The following is a 23,227-nucleotide window of genomic DNA, read 5'->3' as shown; positions in this document are numbered from 1 at the left end:
GTTAACAACGTTTTAACGTTGTTAAACCACCATGCCATTAGCATATCAACTATTTAGAATACATTGACACCGCAGAAATGTCAAGAGCATCAGACATCTTTTGCAAAGCTATTAAAATATCGTGGGTGGACTCGATTATAGGATTAGAATGTATCCATTAAAGCGACGCTTTCAAGATGTGCATTTAAATTTCCGTGTAATACAAACTTCGGCGCGTTAATAAGAGCAAAGTTAAATGAGGCTGTTAAATTAATAGCCTGCCAAGTTGTAATAGGATTAATATTAGTTTTTCGGTAATGACCTGGAGGGGTACGAATAAAACCGTAAATTTTATTTGCGTCAGAAGTTAATTTATCTCTATAATAAAAAAAGAACAAATCCAATATGGGGAAGTGAATTATGATATCGATTTTCTAATTAAACCTTTTGCGTTTTTGCCCACTATTCGACATGGCTTGCGTTAACACTGTAATTAATTTCTCCTCGTTCGAAATTAATAAAAAAAAAACCGAAGCAACGGTGTTTTAATTAGGGTTGAGCCGGATCAGGAATTAGCCGATATAAAATTAATAATTAACGTTGTAATAAACTAATTCGAAATAATGAACATGTAACAAAATCGATGAACAACACGGAGTCGGTTGTGTGTGTGTGTTTTCAACAATTGTTATACGGCGTTGGAGATATGAAGGAAGGTTCCATTGCTGGAATAATAGAGGATTGTCAGATTAGATATCAGATATAAACATACTTTTTCTAATAATACAATGGTTCAAGATATTAAAGAAAAACTCATGACCTAAATCAGTGCTATACTGACTTCGTATCATCTTCGACATCTGAATCATCTTTGATTGATTCCCAAGAAAATTCAATTCAATTCAATAGTAGTCTCCGGGAAACATTTTCTAATTGATCTGGATCAGCAGTTTTAGTTCAGCAAAGAGTATTTATTCAGACAGATTATTTTTAAAAATTGGTTGTTAACAATTAATGTAACCGTAGATGTGGAAAAGCTTTTATTTATTTTTCAATGATTTTTTATGTTTATTTATATATTTTTAAATAATTCTAATTTTTTTTATATCGACTGCCTCGCTAGAATTTCGAAACAATGTCAATTATTAAATTGGAATTGGTACATTGGCAAGAAGCGGGGATTCCCCAGTGGATTTTACTACCATTCCTACTGATATACGTAATTATTTGATTATTGTTATTTATTGGAGGGCGTAGGTATTTGTTATGTTCGGTGCCCGTGGGACTGTAACAAATTTGTCCCACTTCATTTAATTCACCCTTCCGAAGCTCGCAACTTATTTTCCTTTTGCAACTTGAAATTCAACAGTGCTCCCGCCTCGTTTTTGTCCTATTTGTTTCCCAGTTTCAGTAAATCGCCCTAAAACGCCGGAAATTGTCTATTGGTTAGAACTGAACCGCTTCGCTTTCCGCGTTTGAAAATTAACGCGACCTTGTCAGTGATTGCCGCTCGTTAAGACTGAACTCGACGGTAAACATAAATTTAATTTGCTTAGAAGTGTGTTATGTAAGGCGTATATTTTTTAACTAGACGTTTATTTTATTTTATTACGTGTTTACATAATTATCTATCTATACGTAATTAATACATAAATTTAAGAAAAGTATTCATCAACGAGTGGAGTGTTCTCGGAAGTGTGTCAATCAATTAATTTTTAAATGACTGGTAAATACGTTTACGTACATAAACTAAAATTTATTCATACTGCAGGATTAAATAATGTGCAATTAGTATTATTTATGTAAACACAACACACAGAAATTTAACTTTAATCCTCCATCTGTTAAATTTGAGCTCTCAATGATATCACCCATATAGCAGGTAATAAGATGACATCAACATATTAAATAAATTTAAATTAGCTTCTTAAATTATATACCATACGAATCGTAAATAGATCCGATACATTACATCACCAGGTGCACTTTCTTCCTCATTACAAAGGTAATCTGATGCATGACTTAAGTGGCTTCTACAATTCACTTGGGAGCTGTTTGTTTCAGTCAGATTCCAAATATTAAATTGTCTGCGTCTATTCTCGTATTGTCTTTTAAAAAAACCAACCGAATAAATACTAATTGTAGCAAATGTGACGCGTTTCTGGTTCTGAGAGCATTGATTTTGCGTAGCCTCGCCGGAGTGAACAAACATGATCCGTCTCCGGGTCCCGATCTAAATATACAACACGAATTATCCGTCTGGAAATTTCTGACAATACGGAATAATTAGAATTCAGCCGGTCCGAACGGCCTTGACTGTTTATTATAATATTTGCGTCAGTTTAATTAGTGCTTTTTTATTTTCTTTTATCACGGCGTTACTGTGCGCGACGCCGTGTAAGCGACTGGCGCCGGTTCGGGGATTGCATGGGCGTCGCGGGGCCGTCGCAACGCCCCGTTCCTATTCGTTGTGACGGTTTTACCCCCAGTGTGTAAGTAGTAACCAGATTACTGGACACTATACGTGACCGAAACGTTAATAAATTTACACGCGCTTCTTCACGCCCCGACGGCGGAAATAACTGTAATTATTTGGTGAAATTGGACGTAATGGAACGGAGGGGGCGAACATTAATAGAACACTTATTACAGGTCGATGTTTGTTCAGTGCCCACAATTCTATGTAATTATTTCCTAATTCGACGTACTCCTTGAGAACGCTTTTATTGATGTTGGTCTCTTAGAAATGTTCAAAAGACTGATGAGCGAAAGGAGTAGCAATTAATTAATTTTCACCTCTCTCTCTGTGTATTGAATCAGCGTAATCGTGTCGACAATTAGGCTCGATAAAGAGGGTTTACAATTTAATTTAAAATTAATTGCGTCCAATAAAATAATCGTAATTTTATTTTCGATTTTATCTTCCAATGACTTATTCATAAGTATAAATTTTCCACATATTATCGTACATTTTCGTGTGCGTGACGACAATGAATAATCCAATATATGAATGCAAATGTGGTCAATTCCGTAATATGGAAATTAAAACAAGTTGCATTATCGCAAAATAAATGGCATTTAAACAATAAAATTGAAATTGAGCCTATGTTTTAACTATCGATACGTTTTAATATGATATTGGACAATTATATTAATTCTAATAGTTCCATGGAAAGTCATAACGGTTCAATTTTGCTTCAATTATTTGCAATTTCAATATGTCATTTAAATTTAAATTAATAGATAATACTGAATTAATAACAAGTTAAAAAACCTACTTAAGTTAATCCTTGATCAACGAAAACATGTAAAAATATCTAAAAATTGATTAATTAATAATTGTTTAATCAAAATCCCCTTTTCAAAGTATACACATAAACATGCTGATAAGAAAACTATATTTAAACATATTGATTGCAATAAATTAATAAGATACATATCTGTATGCACATCTAAAACCTTATATCAAGGATAGATTAAATTTGCATATATTATAATTTGATTAAGTTAACGAATTTTCCAGATCAATACAATTTAATAAATTAGATATTCTTTCGTGGTCATTAACAGAACATAGTAAAATCTATCAGGAATTTTCTAAACATTTAAAAATAAATAAAAACCGAAGACAAATTTTGAACCGAAGTAAATTCTGGTAGATAATTAGAAGTTTTTTGCATTTATATAACTTAACCAATATATATTGTCAACAACTAATTTCCAAAAATAGTCTTCATGAATAAACAAACACTTGGATAAGACAAAAACTGACGTACAAAATTAGTTAAGAAATGTATCGCAATAGTGAGTCTGATGATTTTATTTAGAATCAATTAGAAAGGATTCAGATGTCGAAGATGGAACAGAGACATAAGAGAATATTTATTTTTGTACTTTTTTAGGATGCACCTAATGACTTATTATTGTTCATATTCGTCCCTACTAATCCATCGTCTTTCAGTCTTTTAGACTTTTTTGTATTATCTAATCAATTCTTATGATTTTGAGCCTATTATACCTTGAACTATAGCATTACATGAAAACAGTTTATTTTATCTGGTGTCTAATATGATATACTGAAGTCTTTAAAGTCCATCTCGGACAATTTCTTATGATTTCAACATATAACATATAAAAACAATTGTTAAATATACAGACTATAGGGGTTCCAATCCTATATAACACTGGATAACACATGTTATTTTTAATCATAAGTTAATACAATACACCGTTGTAGTAAGTAATAAATAAATATTCTAATAAATTCTGCATAATTAAAAAGGTCACGTTGATCAAATTAATCGTCGACTTTATTACATACATACACATATAATATTATAAAGGTATTTAGTTTTGCAAATATACAAAAGTGAAAGGAAATAAATCTAGTTCTTGTTTACGTTATAAAAATATGCGTTTAAAGAAAAAAATTATAGTTTGTTGCCACGTTTTCTAACGCATGACAATGTAAAAATTCATTATTTGCATTTCCTGATGCAATGCGGAACGATATTTAACCAATAATTAGAAAAAATGCTGATGCAGTCGCATAATGAAATGTGACAGCCATAACAAAACCACGGAATGGAAAATAATTGACCCAAATTTGCCCTTATTTGAATAATAAAGCAATAAACTGATAAACAAGTCCTGATTCTAACAACAAGGTCTCATCCCCAATCAATACAATCCAATTAAGACGCACTTTTTAATTACATCTTGAACGAAACTGATAATGGAGTGCACAACAGCTGGTTAATAAATGAATAAAATCTCTTTAATGGGCATATTGAAAAAGAAAATGCACTGACCTACATCTGGTTCATCGTTTTGTCTTCAATGCAACAAGTGATCTGTTGCTGTGTTCACAGATTTATGAATCTTAATTTCTCGATCACAATTTATTTTTAATATTTATAAAAATTGTGGACATCCTATCAATCAGAACTAGGAGTGCGATAACCTGAAAACTACTCCACATTCTTCTGCAAACAAGATAAATATATTTTAACAGAAATTAAATATTACTTTATAAAAAAACAAAGATACTAATAAATTGCCCATATCTTAACCTCTGCCATATATAACTATAATACCATAAAACTGATAAACAAGTTTAAAAATAAAATCACCTGACTGATTTTAGCTGTCCAATGATAAGATTATCCTTTTTATAATTTCTAGACCATGCAGGACAAAACAAACATGTTTTAAAAATAAAACAATGTGATAATTTGATATTTACTTGAAAAAATTGCTATTTAACCTTTTCTCTTGTAGATAAGAAAACAATCTTTTGTGCAAGGGGTGTTCTAATAGAACTAAATGGACCTTGTAATATGAACTTTTCTTAATTGGCATTGAGTGCAAGGTTTTCCAACGGTTGATAACAATAACCCTGTAACAGGTGCGAAAATCGATCTAAGCCAAGTTTGGAATGTTAGTGGATTGTTAGTGAATTGAATCGACGCTTGAGCTTTCCGGGTTATTGTACCTTTGTAATGAACACACTTTGTAAAAATGTTCTTTTAGGTACGGCTCAACTGCAGTTTTAATATTTTTATGAGTATCATAAAATAATATTTTGTATATTTTAACAGAATCTACAACGTTGATGAATGGAGAAAGTAACCACTACATTAAAATAGCAACAGTACCATAAAATGAGCAGATTAATAAAATTAACTATTATAAAATGTTACTTTTTTCGCAGCGGTAAAATGGAGAGGATCTAACTTTCCCTGATTTTCATCTTGTTTATCTTGTTAAATCTATTGACAATTAGTGAAAGTCACTATAACCGGATATGAAAATAATTAAAACAGTTAACAACAAAGCTGGAATCAAATATTATGAATATGTAATGTTATTTGACGTGTAAAGTGTAAGGAACTAAGTGACTGACATTTAAAGATGTTATTAAATTGTGCGGAGGGAAGATTGATGTCATCTGTTCAATTTCGTTGTGCATTTTTATCGTAAAATTGGCTTAAACATTTTCTACGATGTAATAAAATTGGACTTACGTTGGAAAATGCGGAAACACGTGTGATCTGTACATACCTACAAAGAAAAAAGAACATAATTTGCATCCTTAACTGTCGTATAAAATGAGTTTGTTCACCCAAAACCAATTTACATCCACTTGTATAGTGAGCACAATATTGCAACTAGTTTTGACGAGCAAATAGACTACGTGAGTTCTGCCATTATTACTCGACGAACAGTTCATGCATATTAAATGCGCAAGCATCTTGAGCAAACTACAGCATCGTTCCAGACGGATTTTCACATTCTGTTTGTGATGAATGGCATTTTTGCTTGCGGTTAATTTAATGTAGATCCAGTGGGCGGGTGTATGAATCATTGTGCGTAGACATGGGCATAATGTGTAGGTGTCAATAATTGTTAAGTAACATTCGGCTACGTTGTCCAGTTACGTGTAATTGCAGCCATTGTGTAAACAAGGTCGTTTCGCACTGGAACAGCATCCTCTAACACATCCGCAGATGGTGTGAAAAATGATGAAATGGAACCACGGTTTGTTTGGGTGAGACCGACGAAAATAATTCGTTCGCGTCTAGTTTGAATTTGAATCGCAGTGTTTCACACGAGATTGTGCTGTATTATTAAATTCTAAGTTCACACGGGATTTTCTGAGAGTCTGCTCCAGAATCGCTTCCAAGCTGACAGAAACGATATTAGCACCTTGATCGACTTTTGACATATACCACAGAAACTACTTATCGAATGGGTATAGAAAAATAAATGTAATTTATGGCCCTAAAAACGTTGAAAATCTTTTCTTGTTTTTGAAATACTTAGCACAATTAGTTTATTAGAAAAAAAAAAAAAAACAATTTTTTTTAACCACTAAATATTAAATACATTATTTAGATAACTTATATTCTTCAGAAAAAAATTTGAAAGCACAAATAAAACAAAAAATTGACGTAAGATTTAAAAAAATTACGACAGAGGTTAGACTCAGCTAAATACTGGAGAAGCCTCTACAATGTTCTTACTAATATGGATCAGTAGTTTTTATCTAGTCCAGCAGAAAAGCTTTATTTATGCTTCACAATTTATCTTGGTTTATAAAAGTAATAGATTTCAAAATTTGATCTGCTTTTTATTTTTTTATCCTGTTTTTAATATCTTGAAAATTTTGGATTTTACTTTGTCATTGGACTTTCGTTACACAGCTAGATATCACCATTTAAAAAGATACATCAAGAAATGATAATGAAAAAATGGTTACTGTTCTTAAGATAAATAATTAAATGTCTTAAAAGACATCTAATTGGCAAATTAGAAAAAAAAAGAACATTTTTTCTAATAAATCAGTGGCGTTGATCTTAGATCTCTAAAATATTTTTTCGGAGCCTCTACTAATAATATTTTCTTTATTTCTATTCGATAAACAGTTTCTCAGATACAGCCTACAATGTCTACTATTTGGTCACTGGGTACATTGTTTGGGAAACACGCCGGTTTCACCATCAACACCATTTTTTCACCACAGTTTGATATTGTACATGGGTCACGTAGATTTACCGTGGCCTTTGCCCAACGAGTGCAAGTTCCACATCTAAGCCGTTTCGCCATAACCTATTGCATTATGACACGAAAATCCGACCCCGCGTACAACATATTCCATATGACCCATATATAAATCGAGATGGGGCTTAGAGTTACACCTATTAAATGTAAAACGGGACCCGGCATTAATATGGAGCTCACATTAGGACCATAAAATATGGGAACAGATTGAGCACAAATATGTGCGAGGTGAAAATTTCTGGACCGGTTCGAATAAGGATAGCCAACGACGAAACCAACACGTTCTAATAAAGCTAATTAAACAACGTTAAATTATCGGATACGCGTATCACGTATTTATTATACGTACGATCGTGTTTGAGCCAAATATACTTCTATAATTCCATTTCGTACGACTACGACATTGATATGCGATTGATTAAATTTTTCGTTGGGCTTAATTTCCTTTCGGATTTCCGGAACGTCGCACAGATTTGAACTGTGCTGGACATTGCTTTTATCGGTTTCGTTTAATTCGGGAGTGAATAGTACGCTACAGCGGTCCAAGAAACAGAAGTAATGAGAGTGCAAGATAAGGCACCGATATCTCTAACAATGGGCAAACACTTTCATCGATAGGAAAGTTTCCCGGTTCTTACTTAAGACAGACGGATTGCCCGAGGTTGGATTAATGTAATGACCCCAACAGGCAAAATATTATGCTTTAAGGGAGATAAGATGCTTACTTGTTTTCTTAATGCTCTTAATCATTACTTTTAATTGGATTTTATTTTTTATTGAACAGTACACTGACTTTTCCATGTGCTGACCAAGTTTTAATATTAATTAGTATTATTAAATAAAAAATATATCATATTATGTATATAATTTTTTTAGTTTATTTTCAATTTTAAGAAATTTGTAAACTTCATTTATTTATTTGTTTATTTATATTATTTTAGATAGAATTAGAATTGGAATGAAAGAATTTTATTTAATTTTGGTTTTGTAGATAAACTATTTGGAAGTTTTTAAACGTATTTCAGAGAAAAAGTCTGATATGATATTTATAAATCAGTTGATATTTATCGAGGCATAATGTTTCTTTAAATATCATATAAATATTCAAAGCTAATTATTGACAGACCCTGAACTTTTATTTATGTCATTTTATGGGGTAACATTTTTACCAATATTCTGGTGAATTTATTTTTAATTTTTAATTAAATTAGTTAAAAATATTGTTCTTCCTAATCAAATATAAATAATTGATTACAAACTATTTGGATAGAGATAATATTCATTTTAATAAGAGCCAATTATCATTATTATATATACATTATTTCTTCTAGTATGTTTTAATGAAATGATTGTTATTAAAATTATTGTGGAGTAATATTTCTAAATTACGGATAAATTAAATTTATCTAAAATTTGTGTTTTTAAATTTAATAATCTTTTTATTTGTTTTTTCATTATCCAAACAATAATAATTGATTTTAAACGTTGTATAAATTGATAATATTGATTTTTAATAAGAACCAATTATCATTATTTGTACACGTGCATCATTAATGAAATATTTGATATTAAAATTCTTAATTAAAACTCATCTATACAATGTATATTTTGATCAATTAGTAATTGTGTATTGTCAATTTGTGACTTACAACAAACGAAGAATATATCGTCACAATTCCAAAACGTTCACAGGTACCAATCAGTTATTTATTCAATTGTGTCGTCGACAAAAAGTACCCGAACCAAAATCGAAAAAAAAATGAACTGTATTCTTCACGACCATAGTAGGTAAAGTAAAAGTACACGACCCAAAAGAAATCAATTACGGACCGTTCGTACACCTGATCTATTGCATACAAATTGTTGTTGGCATCGTAATATAAAGGTTATTGTGTCACATTTTTTTATGATGGAACATTGTAGAGAAAATGAAAGTAAAAGATGCCAGCGGGAAAAAAACGAACGTAGAGCATCGCAACGCACGGTGGGATTGGCACAGAATCAAATGGTTTAAGTTTGTTCTAGACTTATTGGAAAAAAGTGTTTATTAATTAATACGTCATACTTTAACATACAGTTTTTGAGTAAAAATACAATTCAAATTTAAGAAAACGGAACGAAACTGGCAAGCAGCTTCGATTCATTTTTTACATATTTTTTGTTTTATGTTATACATTATAACCTATCTTTTTAGATACCAAAGTCACTGTGTTGAATTGTGAAGTTTTTACTTAACCCTGCAACTACTATAATATATATATATATATATATATATATATATATATATATATATATATATATATATATATATATATTATATTTTTGGAAATTAGTTGTTGATAATAGATGTGGATTAAATTCTATAAATGTAGAAAATAATATAATACAAAGTTTTCCTTTCACTGTTCTTTAATCACTTTTACAACATTTTAAGAAATCCGGCAGAAGTTCCGGTTAATTGACCGGAATTCCGGCAAGTCCCTATTTCAACAGAATGGAAGGAGGAAGTGTAAGGTGGCAACAAATTTTTAATACTAAAAATAGGTTTCGGTGGCAAAGTAAATTAACGACAAAAGTGTAATTATAGAAGATATGGAAATATTGGCCGTTGACCTGCCCACGGTGCGCCGACGTCGTAATAATAGACGAAATTTGTGTCTGGCCCGTGGCAACAGTACGGTAATTCTAGTACTCGATTTTATTTATAAATAGCGTCCGACTATTCATAGTGACGTAACCTTTGCCGGCTTCGGCCATGTGCTTGTAGCCTACTCCACAGACATTATCTGGGCTAACGTCACTCACTTTTATTATGGCCGTTAATGCTCCAACTCCGGCTCAATAAACACGCTCATCAATCCGGAGCCGAAAAGAGAACTGTTTAATTGTTTGCTTATTGCCATTCATAAATCACAATTTATGGAACGATGGGATTTCGATTTGTTGGACTGTGACTGTTGGTAATATAGCTGACACTTTTCTTATCTTCAAACTTATTTCTACATACTCGTAACGGTTTATCACTAAAGACACATGTGGTCACTAAAATTTATCCAACAACAAATTTTTGGCAGCCCAAATTGTTTTTCGTTTTTGGTTAAAATTGGAGCCTATTTTCGGCTGGGCGCTTGACTATTTTTATATATTTTTGTGTTTCACCTACATTGTAGTATGGTAACGAATGTTAATCTAAACATTTACGTTTTATGTAAATGCAAATAGTAGATAAGACGCATACAATGTTAAAAACTATTTTACCATATCTACACAGACATTTAAAGTGTTTTAATCCTATAGCTTATTATCCACTCTTGTTAAGTGAACTTGTTGAATTACTATTGCAAATTATAAGTGTCGTAGTACTAATTGCGGAAAGACGAACACGGCGTTAATATGGGAAATTTCCTAGATGTGGAATTATATAATGTTTAAAAATGTTTACTTTATTTTATAGAATTTAGGTCACTATCTTGGTCACCGAACTATGTATCAGATAATTCAATTTTCTCAGCTTATTCTGGTAAAGTGCCTAGCAACAAACTTTTATTTTTCCAACTTAATATGTATCCCAAATGTCTGAAATTTGTTGTTTTAGACTAGTAAAAATTTTTTTTTGTCTGTTTTTATATAACAAAATAGCAGTACTGATACCTTTTTAACCAGTGGTGTTTATGCCAGCGTCGCTAATCGATTATTGTTTGATACGTAAAAATTGACGTGCATATGCAAATTGTGGTTAATACGTTATAAAATGTCAGCACAATTAAATCAATACGCTAATGTTATGACATTTACTAAAACTGGTTTTAGTCAATCTCTTAATGAACAATAAAAATCTTCAAAAATCTTGTTGGTAGTGGTAGTAATATAAAAAATCGTTTCAATAAAATATTAAATCATACACACTATTTGTTGATTAAACAAGTAAAATCGTCATCATCTTTTCAATCACGCACTCTTCAAATGTTTGAAATAGACAATTTATTATATTTTTGATATATTAAATCAAATCACTCAAAATTCGAATTACCCAATATTTTTCACCATATAATTTAACTACTTATAATATTTAATTAAATGATTTTAGAGATATTATATACCAATTGAAAGCCGTCAACTCAACTAAATTTTGAGAAGGACATCAGGAACGACAGTGACCGAAAAAGTCTGCAAATTTACTTCGTAGAGGGAATCTTTTATTGTCTCTATTATGTATGATGTCTCTCTCAACATTCAAGGACTTTCCAACAGTGTATATCAAAATAAATAAAGAGGCAGAGAGAGGAAGAGCTTACTATTTTAATTAATTAAAAGTTCTGAATGAAATTTCATAATATTTTTCTTATATAATAGAAAACTCTTACTCATAAACATACACATAAAAAAAGTTCGAAATGTATTACATGTATTTCATAATTTTTTATATCTATAGATTTAAATAGTATCTGGTTTATTGTAAAAATAGTATAAAAAATTTGTACATGAAGTTTGATAGCAAATCTATGATCTGTTTTTGCATATAAACATCGTTTTCACTTGTTTGTATATCCTGAAAATTATCGATTGTCAGAATCAATGGGTTTTCAACAATTTTAACCAATTTAGAATTTTATAATCAGAAAATAATAAAGTTAACAGCTTTCAGTTATGGAGAAACTAATCAATGAAGAATTCATTAAAAGTAACTTATGTTATTTTTAATATTAATAAGTTTAACAATAAGTTAAAACAATTGATTGTCAAAATCCTATGCTTTTCAATAAGTATAACCAATTTAAAATTTAAGTTAAGGGCTCTTAGCAGAATTAAACATTTTGAAGAAACTAATCAATATAGAATGGACTAAAAGTAAATTATGGTAAATTATGTTAGTCAGGCGAAATGTTCTGAAAAACAATAATTGAATATGAGAAGAACAAGTCAAAAAATGCAAGAATTTTATAATGGAAATTTATTGTTGTTTTATTTATAATTAAATTTTGTGTTATTTATTTATGTGTCATTTATTTGTGTATTAATTATTTAAAAATAAAAATATTAAAAACAAGTTATTAGCTATTACTTTATTATTAAAAAAAATATGTGTAATACGAGTATTATTATAATAAAAATAATTTTCTATTTATAAAGAGTGCATACAATTTGGAATGAAACTTTTTTGTAGTTTTTACAATAAGTCAGATACAAGTAATGAATAATTTAACACATTTTCAGATTTTCTATTATAACGAACAAAGTTGATAATCTATCTGAAATTTGATAAGCAGCGATAACATAATATATGACAAAGATACATTAAAATGTCCTTCTTACAACAGACACTCTGTATTTGATCTACGTTCTTGGACACACAGATAAAGGAACGAACAGTGTTTAAAAAACAAACAGCATCATATAAATCACAAACAATTCACTTGTTCAAATAAAAATCAATATAAAATATAAGAGACAGTTTAACTGTGATCAATACACAAATAGGTGATCCTTGGATCTACACCAACAAATATGTTATTGATTTTTCAGTTGTTTGACGTTAAAATCATGCACGTGATTCAGGTAAAATTGGATTAATGTAAGAAGACCGACGGGATATTTTATTTGCGTCAAAACACAAAACTAATTCCATCGCGAAACTGAAAACGTAACGTTTGATCGCAGTTGATGTACAAGTTTATTCGTATGTTAAATGGATTAGCTGGCGGCGTGAAAAACAAGAGTTAGTTAACATCGATTGCGTACGAGATTGATGCGGGAATCACTGCAAACTTCGGCGCGGGCAAAAGTGCCATTTTTAACCCCGTTTCCTGTTTAATTAACCATTCCCTTTGTAATGAATGATCAATGCGGATTAAATAATAACGGTCCGATAGTTGGACAACGTTCGAAAGTATGGTCATAAATAAAAACGTTTCATTGAAAGAAATTTTATAACGCGTGTAATAAAATCCAAGGTAACAGTTCCGCAATTTTTAGACACAATTTATCAATTCCAATCCGAAATTAAACGGCGGATGTGATGTGAAAAAAGCAACGAGGAAACTGCCACAATTTAAATCGTTTTAAACCGTGTCTATTAAAATCGTACTTACTAAAAAAACTGGCAGATAAATTATACGGTGGATAATGGGACATAGTAACAAAGACGCATGTATAATATATTTGTGTGTTATCTTGAATTATTAATTACCATTCTTTCAAGTTGCATTATTAATTTTGTACCGATAAGAAAATACATTTTATTGGAAATATCGGGAAGAATATTAAATAATTTGGTTCATTTAAAATCCCATTAGGAAATTTTGCTTTTTCGTGTACTCTTAGTTAGGAATTTTAATTACATTTACACGACGCTCTATCACACAGGAGGTAAGCGAAGCCACTCCCACGCGATTTTTTTACGGAAATGATATAACCGCCCATGTATTTGACATTAATTTCGCAGTTCAATGGAGCATCTTCTCGCGTACGAATTTAAACGTGGAAACATTTAGTTGTGTCAACTAAAAATGGAAATGAAACGGCAAGTCACAGCGCACAAGTTATTTTTAACGCGTCGACTGACGACTCAATAAAAAAGCACGACGATTGTTCCTGATCGACGAAAATATTTAATTGATTGAACGGCCCCAGTAAAATACATCGTTGAAGTTTGCGGTATGCAAAATCGCTTTGTTATGCGGCCCGGAACACGGGAATGTGGGTTACGCGAAATTCATTACCAGATAAAAGGATAAGGTCAATGAAATGATTAAGTAAGTTTATTAATGCTCGTATGGCTGACAATTTACATAATTAAATGTTTATCTAATAAATTCCGGAATTTTTTTGAAGATAAGGAGACTATTTTAATTAATTTCAAATTTCAATTTAATTTTTAAAATTTTCGTTTAAATGTATATTTTTGAAGAGTCCGTTTGTTATGCCGATGTCTTCACTTATCTATCGGCTGATTGTCGATGCCGATAACCGATGGTTTTAAAGGATTAAAATACTGTCTAATTTATATATAAATTAGATACACTGCAATTACTATTTAAACATAAATATCATAAAAATAATGGAATATTTTATATAATAAAAATTAAGCAACAATATTTATCTTCTATAGGCATTACAAAGAGTATTAATTGGCACCATATACATAAGATAAAGTATAAGATAAATGTATAATTTATACAGTTTAATATAGATTCAATTATATATATATGACAGTTTTTAAAACCTTAATAAATTAATTAAAAATTGAGTAGTAAATATTGATAGAATAGAAATATAAAAAATATACATACCAGTCGAAAACCGTTTAATCCGACTAAATTTTGAGAGAGATCATGCACGACAGAGACAGTAAGAGGCTCAACAAATTTGCATCGTCTCTGTCATGCATGCTATCTCTCTCAAAATCCAGTAGGATCAAAGGCTTTCCAATCGGTATGTATATGTTAAATAAATATTAAAAACATATTAAAATAATAATTATGTATACATTTATTTAATTAACATAGAAAAAAATATTTATTGACAGGTCAGATTATTTATGTAGACTATAATTCATAGAAGAAATTTATAAAACACTTCGTAATAATTTAACCAAGTATCTCTCGTAATAATCGTGTGTGTATAAAACATGGTACATTAACAGATTCTATTAAGTATAATAAATAAATTATTATATTAAATAAGAAACACTTCTCTGCTATTATTTTGTTTTTTATTATAACTATATGTTTCAACTTACAAGTCATGACCAGGAACTACGTCAAAAGTTAAAAAATAAACATACAAATTAAAACACACATTAATATTGTTGATAGTACACTGAAAATAACGAATAAATAATAAAAACACCTAAGCAGTAAGACAGAAGCTTTTGGCTGGACGAACAAATACATTAATTGATTATATGTGTTTTAATCAGTCTATGAATTTTAACGTAACCTCTGATGTAAGTCAAAACAATATAAAAATATAACAAAGTAATAGCAAAGAAGTGCCTCGGTTTTAACAACAAATAAAAATGCTAAAATAAATAATACAATTTAAAATAATAAACTTTGACAAAATTTATTACGAATTACAAATCTACGCATAATTTGCATTTTAATGTAATAAATCTGTTAATTAATTGAATATGTTTTTGTCAGTTGACAAGTTTTAATCAAAATTCAAATAACCTAACCGCTCACGGAGAATAATTCACGAATAATTGATAAAGTCATCGCATAACTACCAATAATTACATAAATTGTGTCCATAAATGTTTTATTTGTTTGGACAGCAATTCATTAATTTAGAGTTCCCTATTACTGTTTTATTTTATTTTAAATCCCCACGAATCATCATTAAGGGCTACGTCAATGATTAAGAAGACTTCTCGGATTAAAATACACATTAAAATGTGTCAGCAGTACCCTTAAACAATAACACTGAAGAAACATGTACTGCCAAGAAATGCAGGGTATTCGGACGTGCGAACTTCACTCTGAACAGCTTGTTTGACAGAAGAGCTAGAAGCAGTTAAATTTGTGTTACAGGAATGTGACTTTGAACAATGTCCAGCGGCTAATGGGTTAATGGGCTTTGTTTTCAAATATGAAAATTTTGTGGTGAATATATTTGTATATTTTGACGTAGCCTTTGATGACTTGTCTAAACATAAAATTAAAATTAACATTAAAATTAATATCAAATAATAGCAAGGAAATGCTTCTTATTTAACTCCAAATAATATAAATACCACTGTTAAAACGAATAATACAATTCAAAATAATAAATAAACTCTGACGAAATATTATATTACGAATTATTTAATCTGCATATAATTTACATTTTAATGTAATAAGTCTGTTAATCAATTGAATATGTTTTTAAAAGTTGACAAGTTTTAATCAAAATTTAAATAAACACTGCTTTTGGAGAACTATTCACGAATAAATGATAAAGCCACCGCATAACCATCATAATTACATTAATTGTGCCTATAAACATTTCATTTATTTAGACAACAGTAAAATTAAATGATTGGGTTCCGTATTTTATTTTAAAACCCACCAGTCATTATCAAGGGCTACGTCAAAGGTTACGAGTATTTTTCAGATTAAAATACACATTAAATTTTGTAGACAGTGTCAATAACACTGAAGTAATAAGGCACACGTAATGTCAAAAAATATTCAGATATGTGAGCTTCAGCCTACACAGATTCCATCCTGCAATAGTAGGTATATAAACTGTTAATAAGACAACTGTAGCTTCTACGGCAGAAGGTCTAGGAGTCCAACAGGATGTCCAATGAATAATGAATATAGTAGGGCTTTGTTTCTAACTTTGAGAAATTTTGTGATGAATTTGTGGTAATCATTGACAGTTAATTCATTATGAGGGTACGCTTTTGTCAGTACAAAGTTTTAACAATAAATAATATTAATTTTAAATGATCTCGAAATAAATGTAGAGTTTTATAACAAAATAAACAGTAGAACGAGAGTGCTTTTTCTATTTCTTAATACAGATACCACTGCTAAAATAGATAAGAAAATTCATAACAGTAAAATTAACACGATAAATTACAAATTAAAACAATAATTTCTGTACAACTTCCAGATGGAAATTATATATAATTTACATTTAATTAATTGAATCAGCTGACAAGTTTTAATCTAAATTTAATTAAACAAATTTATAAAGGCGAATAAATCAAGATCCTATTACACTAATTAAAACAATTGTTACCTTTTAATGTTTAACTTATTTGTACAACAATAAATTTAATAACATTGAAGAAAACACAATTAAATTATCATATAAACATTATTTTTCTGGGTGATATAACTTATACTCTTGTACTGGTATTATTCCATAAATTGTTGAGATAAATGGTGATGCTATCAAAAATGGAAATGTTTGAATTAGTTAACATATTTATCAGTTTATTAGGTTTAATCAAAATGTAACATAAACGAATAACTTATAGAACATAGAATCAAATATTTTTTTCAAGTTATTTATAAACTAAAATTTTTCCCAATATCCTTCCAATATTTTCTGAGTTACAATTATAGAATTCCATGAGCAAACTTGTTTACGCACTTATACCTACAGTGATTTAATGAGCCGCCTTATGGAATTTGAACTCAAAAAATGATTAAACCGAATGACAAAAGCATTTGAAATATTAATATACCTTCACACCTTGACGTATTTGCGACGTATGTCGAAAAATAAGCGAATTTTGAATGCATCGTATTGTCCAAAAGTTAGGACCATCGTCTCTCCTTTTAATTCATACGCAATAGCATTGAAAAAATAGTCGGAATTGAAAGCAGGTGTTCTCGATTTAAGTATTCCGTTGCAGTATGCGTTTGTTTTTTTTCTCTCTGTTTGGTCAATTTATCGTTTTTACGTGAATTCCATACGTCGGTTTCGATCAGCAAGGCAGCAAAGTCTGACAACAATAATTTCCCTTTCACTCGAAACTGGTTCTGGTTAATGTTAAATAATCCGAATTGAGGCTGCACACCGCTGAACGAAACGGACGGAGGAGTTCGTGTGCGACACCATATCGATTGCCAATCGGACCCGTATGGTGGTCGTGGTGCAGGTAAGGGATGAAGATCGCGATCGTGCCGTCGAAGCGGAGTAAATTACCAACCTGTAGGCTGTGCGAGTCGTTCTCGCCTTCCAGATCGGAGATCTGCACACCTTCGCCGTCGAAATCGGTGTGATCGGAAGGGCCACTGTAATCCGAAACAACACTGCTCCCACAACTGTTACCGGAGTCTTCCATGTTCACGTCAACATCCTTGTATTCCGTGCCCATAATCACTATAAAAAAACTTGCTAAAAACTACTTGTGGAATGGGGGGTCCCAACTAAGTAGGCAAAGTCGGTGTGGCTCGTGTTTCGGAGGGCGGCCGATTTGAATTTGTAGCACTGCCTGGCCGGGGATCGTTCGGTTTTGGGGAAAAAAAATGATCGCACACTGCACAAGATCACCGCTGATACCAATTAATATTTTGTGGATGGTGTGTGTATGTGTTGCTGTTGACTGAGCCGCAGTATGTTGGAACCGAGCGCACGTACCACAATCAAAGCCGCACTGAACGCACGATTATTTCGAACGCCGCAGAACGACGCGGGCATCTCGTTCCCGATGTGGAGGAGCGCTATTGTCCTGCGCAAAACGCATTTCCATGAATGAATCCAGTTTGTTCGCGCTGTCTTAACGTCCGTCCAATGCTAGGCTGTTTGGTGTACGTGAGTTCGCGACTGTTCTCCAAACTGAATGCACTGGTTAAATTAACTTAACTTTTTTTTAAACCATTTTGATTCGTATTCCTTGCACTCTTTCGACTTGTTAATCTTGTTTCGTAACGCAGAATATTGCTTATGCAAGAACTAGACTGACTGACGACCGGCAAAACAACGAAAACAACGGTTCACATAAATATTTCAACAAACGTTGCTTGGAAGTTTAGACACAAATATAACTAAATTATTAATGGTAATTTAAAATTGATTGCCTCTCTACTTTTGGCTAATTTAGTACATTATATTTCGGCTGCAGTCGGACTTTGACGTTTTGGAATTTCGATAACTCGAATAAAGTTGGTGATTTGAGTAGCATATTTTTTACAATAAATTCGATAATTCAAATTTTTGAATCAAATGTTCGATGGATTTTGATAATTGTCTGCTTTTGTGCAGTTCATTTAAGGGATAAGAAGAATATAATATACAGAATGATTCACATAACTTAAATTCAATTATGACTTACACTATTTTTCTAATTTATGATGAACAAATTTCCGGTTTCACCTGTTATTTTCAATGGGACATCTGTATATTTTTGAAATTTTATATTCTACATGAATTTTGTAAATCATCACATAGCTTATTCATTAGAAGTTCAATGGAAGAACGTATTGAATTGAAATTTTTGACTTACACCATTTTCCTAATTTATATTGAACACAGAAGTTTCCGGTTACGCCTGTTATTTTCAATAGGACATCCTGTATATTTTTGAAATTTTATATTCTACATGGATTTTTGTAAATAAAATGGCTGTACCATGTAATTTATCTAAACCCAGTTATTTTTGAATTATTAATTTGGCATTCATGTTATCTGGGGACTAGGAAGATGTTCGTTATTTTGGCCCTTTTGTCTTAAAACATCAATAATTTTATTATTTCAACACCATGTATGTTTTATGATAACTAAATTGTACATTTTCTTCAATATAGCCAAGAAAGGTGTAAATTAAAAACATTGAAATTATGAAACTATTTATTACATAAGAAAGTAATACAAAAAAGGTTTTTTGTCAATATATTCGCAATTATTCATAATCCCCAAAATGCATCTGTGCCCATCACCTCCCTCCTGAATCGTTACAGCACCCGTTAGGGGGCGGTGACGACCATCTTGGGAATCACTGATCTATATAATTGAAAAATATTTAATTTAAAAATTTAAAAATATAAAGAATAAAATAAAAATTAATTTGATAAATTCTCCCTCTTTTTATACAAAAATTCATTCCTATGGCACTATGATAAAATAAAATGAACGTTAATTTTACATTTTTGTAAAAAATAACTAATAATGACTCTTATCTTTGGCTAACATGTATAGTAAAAATTAACTTCTGGCAAAAAAAAAATAATAATTCAAAAACTATTGGGTAAGACCCGAAACAGACATTTTATTAGCAATCATATGTAGAATTTCAAAATCCAAATATATAAGGCATTCAATTAAAAATACCAAAAATTATGTCACCTCCGGCTAAACCGGAAATTCAGTTTTGTTCAAAATAAATTAGGTAAGTAGTTTAAGGCCGTTCTCCACAAAATTTTAATAAGTAAATTAAATGTATCCCATCTGTGTATATTGTCTTAAAAAATCTTTGCAAAGATAACGAACAGAAAAGTAACATTTCAAAATTGATCAATATTGAGTGTTCATATTAGTCTCTCTAACCTGTAACTGTAATAAAGGTATAAAATGTGAAAGACAGATGAATGTTTAGACACAAATATAACTAAATTATAAATGGTGATTCAAAATTGATTGGCTCTCTACTTTTGGCTAATTTAATACATTATATTCCGGCTCCAGACGATAATAATAATAATATGAAATTTCGGTAACCCGAATAAAGTTGGTAATTTGAGTAATATATTTGACAATAAATTTGATAAATCTAATTTTGTGGATCAAATGTTCGAGGGATTTTGATCATTGCATTGTTTTTAAGGGATAAGAAGAATATAATATACAGGATAATTCACATAACTTATTCATTAGAAGTTCAATGGAAGAATGTGTTGAATTGAAATTTTTGTGACAATTATGACAATTAAGTCATAGTCATATGGTCAAGGAAGGTGTAAATTAAAAACATTGAAATAACTACTTATTGAACTTAGAATATGAAGGTAATACAAATAAAGTTGTAATCGGTTTTTTTATGTTAACAAACAACAATTATTCATAACCCCCGAATGCATCTCTAGCTATAACCACCCCCTGAATCGCTACAGTATCCATCACGGGGCAGTGACGCCCAGTTTGGGAATCACTGATTTATATCATTAATTAATATTTAATTTAATACAAAATTAATATCCATGGCACTATCATAAATTAAAATGAGCGTTATTTTTACATTTTTTGAAAAAATAGCTAATAATGACTCTTATAGGACGATCTTTGCCTAACATGTATGGTAAAAATGAACTTTTGACAAAAGATTAATAAACCAAAAACTATATATAACTATATTAGCAACCATATGCAGAATTTCAAAATTCAAAAATATGAGGTATGCCATTACAAAATACAAAAATTATGTCATCTCCGGCTAAACCGGATAATAAATTAGGCAAGTAGTTTAAGGCAAGTTATAATTGCTATAAAAATTTCATATCAATATCTTTTTCCGCCCTCCACAAGTTTCTAGTAAATAAGTTAAGTTACAATCTGTGTATATTTTCTTAAAAAATCTTTTCAAAGATAGAGAACAGAAAAATAACATTTCAAAATTGGTCCTGCCGAAATTACTGTACGTCCATAGTCCTAAATACGCATTTAATTAGAAAGAAAATTTTATTTTTGTTATAATCCTAATGATGTTAAGCACTCTAGCGTTAATTAAACTTTAATACTTTAAAATAATATTTGTTTTTAAACCGACTCTACACGACTTCTACGATTTGGTAAGTTGAATTAAGTACAATTATTTTTATACCTATATTAATATATTAATTATTAATTAAGTCAAAAATTAGTGTTATTAATTAATTAAGAAAGAATTATAAACTATAAGAGCGTTCAACATACGATTAGGATATTGCGAATACTTTTTATTTAATTGCTTAATATTGGCAAAGATATATCTTTTATTTTACAAATATTTAAATTCAGTAGCGGCTAATTTAAGTTAATAATGATATAATTATTGTCTTCAACCCTTTCAAAAAAATTAGGTTTATGTTTTACGAAATGTCATGACTGATTGAAGAGCAGTAAAACAACGAAAATAACAATTATATAAATAAATAAAATAAATATTACATAAACATTTCAATCAACATTGCTTAAAAGTAACTAAATTATTCAGGTTAATTTAAATTAAATGGCACACTATTTTTTGCTAATTTAATACATTATACACTATAACTATTACTCTATAAATATTTTATTATAATTAGTATGTGAATAAAAAATCTTAATTTTCTAAGGTTTAGATAATGTCGAAATATTAAAATAGTTAATTAAAAACCATTTCGTTCCATTTATGCAATATGCAATATATTTAGGGCACCGGTAATGTTTTTATTTAATATTCTTTGCAAAATGATGCTAAAGAGAATAGCGTCCAACGTATAATTTAAATTTATAATGATGTTAAAATTATATATGCATTTTTCCTTTCAACCCTTTTATGCACAAAATCACTTTTATTATAATATAATTATGCAGGAACCAGACTAACTGACAATTAATAAGATAACATGAACAATAATTCAAATAAACATTTCAACAAACGTTGCTTTAGACTTTAAAAAATGTAAATGATTAATGTTAATTGATTATATTTCTACTTTTTGCTAGTTTAGTAAATTCTATAAAAACATTTAAAATTATTGATATATTAAAATTATAATAATAATTTCAAGACGAAATGTTAGTTATTAAATAATATTTATTTGGAAAGAACCAGTAATAATATCAAAAATATTAAAATGATTAATAAAGACAATTAACTAAAAATAAAAATACTGAATTGTAAATTATAAAAAAATTGCAAAATACATATGACATAGAAAATAGTTTTAATTTAATATTCTTTGCTAAATATCGTCATATAAAATATGATTTTATTATATAAGTTTTAAAATTTAGTAGCAAACTTATTTAAACTTATAATGATAATAAAATATCGTATGTATTTTTTCATTCAACCCTTTTATGCACAGAATACCTTTTAAAACATTAAATATTTATTACACTATACTTATGCAAGAACCAGACTAATTGACGACTAGCAAAACAACATAAATAACAATTCACATAATTATTTCAACAAACGTTGCTTAAAAGTTTACAACTGCAATAAAACAACTATATTATCAATGGTAATTTAAATTGATTGTTTCTCTACTTTTTTTAATTT

The 23,227-nt window shown here is 29.8% G+C and overlaps 1 protein-coding gene across 1 annotated transcript in view; it reads right to left on the bottom strand.

Moving 5' to 3' along the window:
* The window catches only part of LOC109602057 (terminal nucleotidyltransferase 5C-like), a 41,075-nt gene extending 22,423 nt beyond the window's left edge, over nucleotides 1-18,652 (bottom strand). The window contains exon 1 of the mRNA XM_020018382.2: nucleotides 18,194-18,652. Within this exon, the coding sequence (XP_019873941.2) occupies nucleotides 18,194-18,361 (168 nt within the window). The 5' untranslated portion in view covers nucleotides 18,362-18,652. The remainder of the gene's footprint in view (nucleotides 1-18,193) is intronic.
* Between the last annotated feature and the right edge of the window lie 4,575 nt (nucleotides 18,653-23,227).

The sequence above is a fragment of the Aethina tumida genome, chromosome 3 (assembly GCF_024364675.1).
Source record: "Aethina tumida isolate Nest 87 chromosome 3, icAetTumi1.1, whole genome shotgun sequence".
NCBI lineage: Eukaryota > Metazoa > Arthropoda > Insecta > Coleoptera > Nitidulidae > Aethina > Aethina tumida.
The sequence above is the reverse complement of the archived record's forward strand: the minus strand, read 5'-3'. Positions and strand labels throughout refer to the sequence as shown.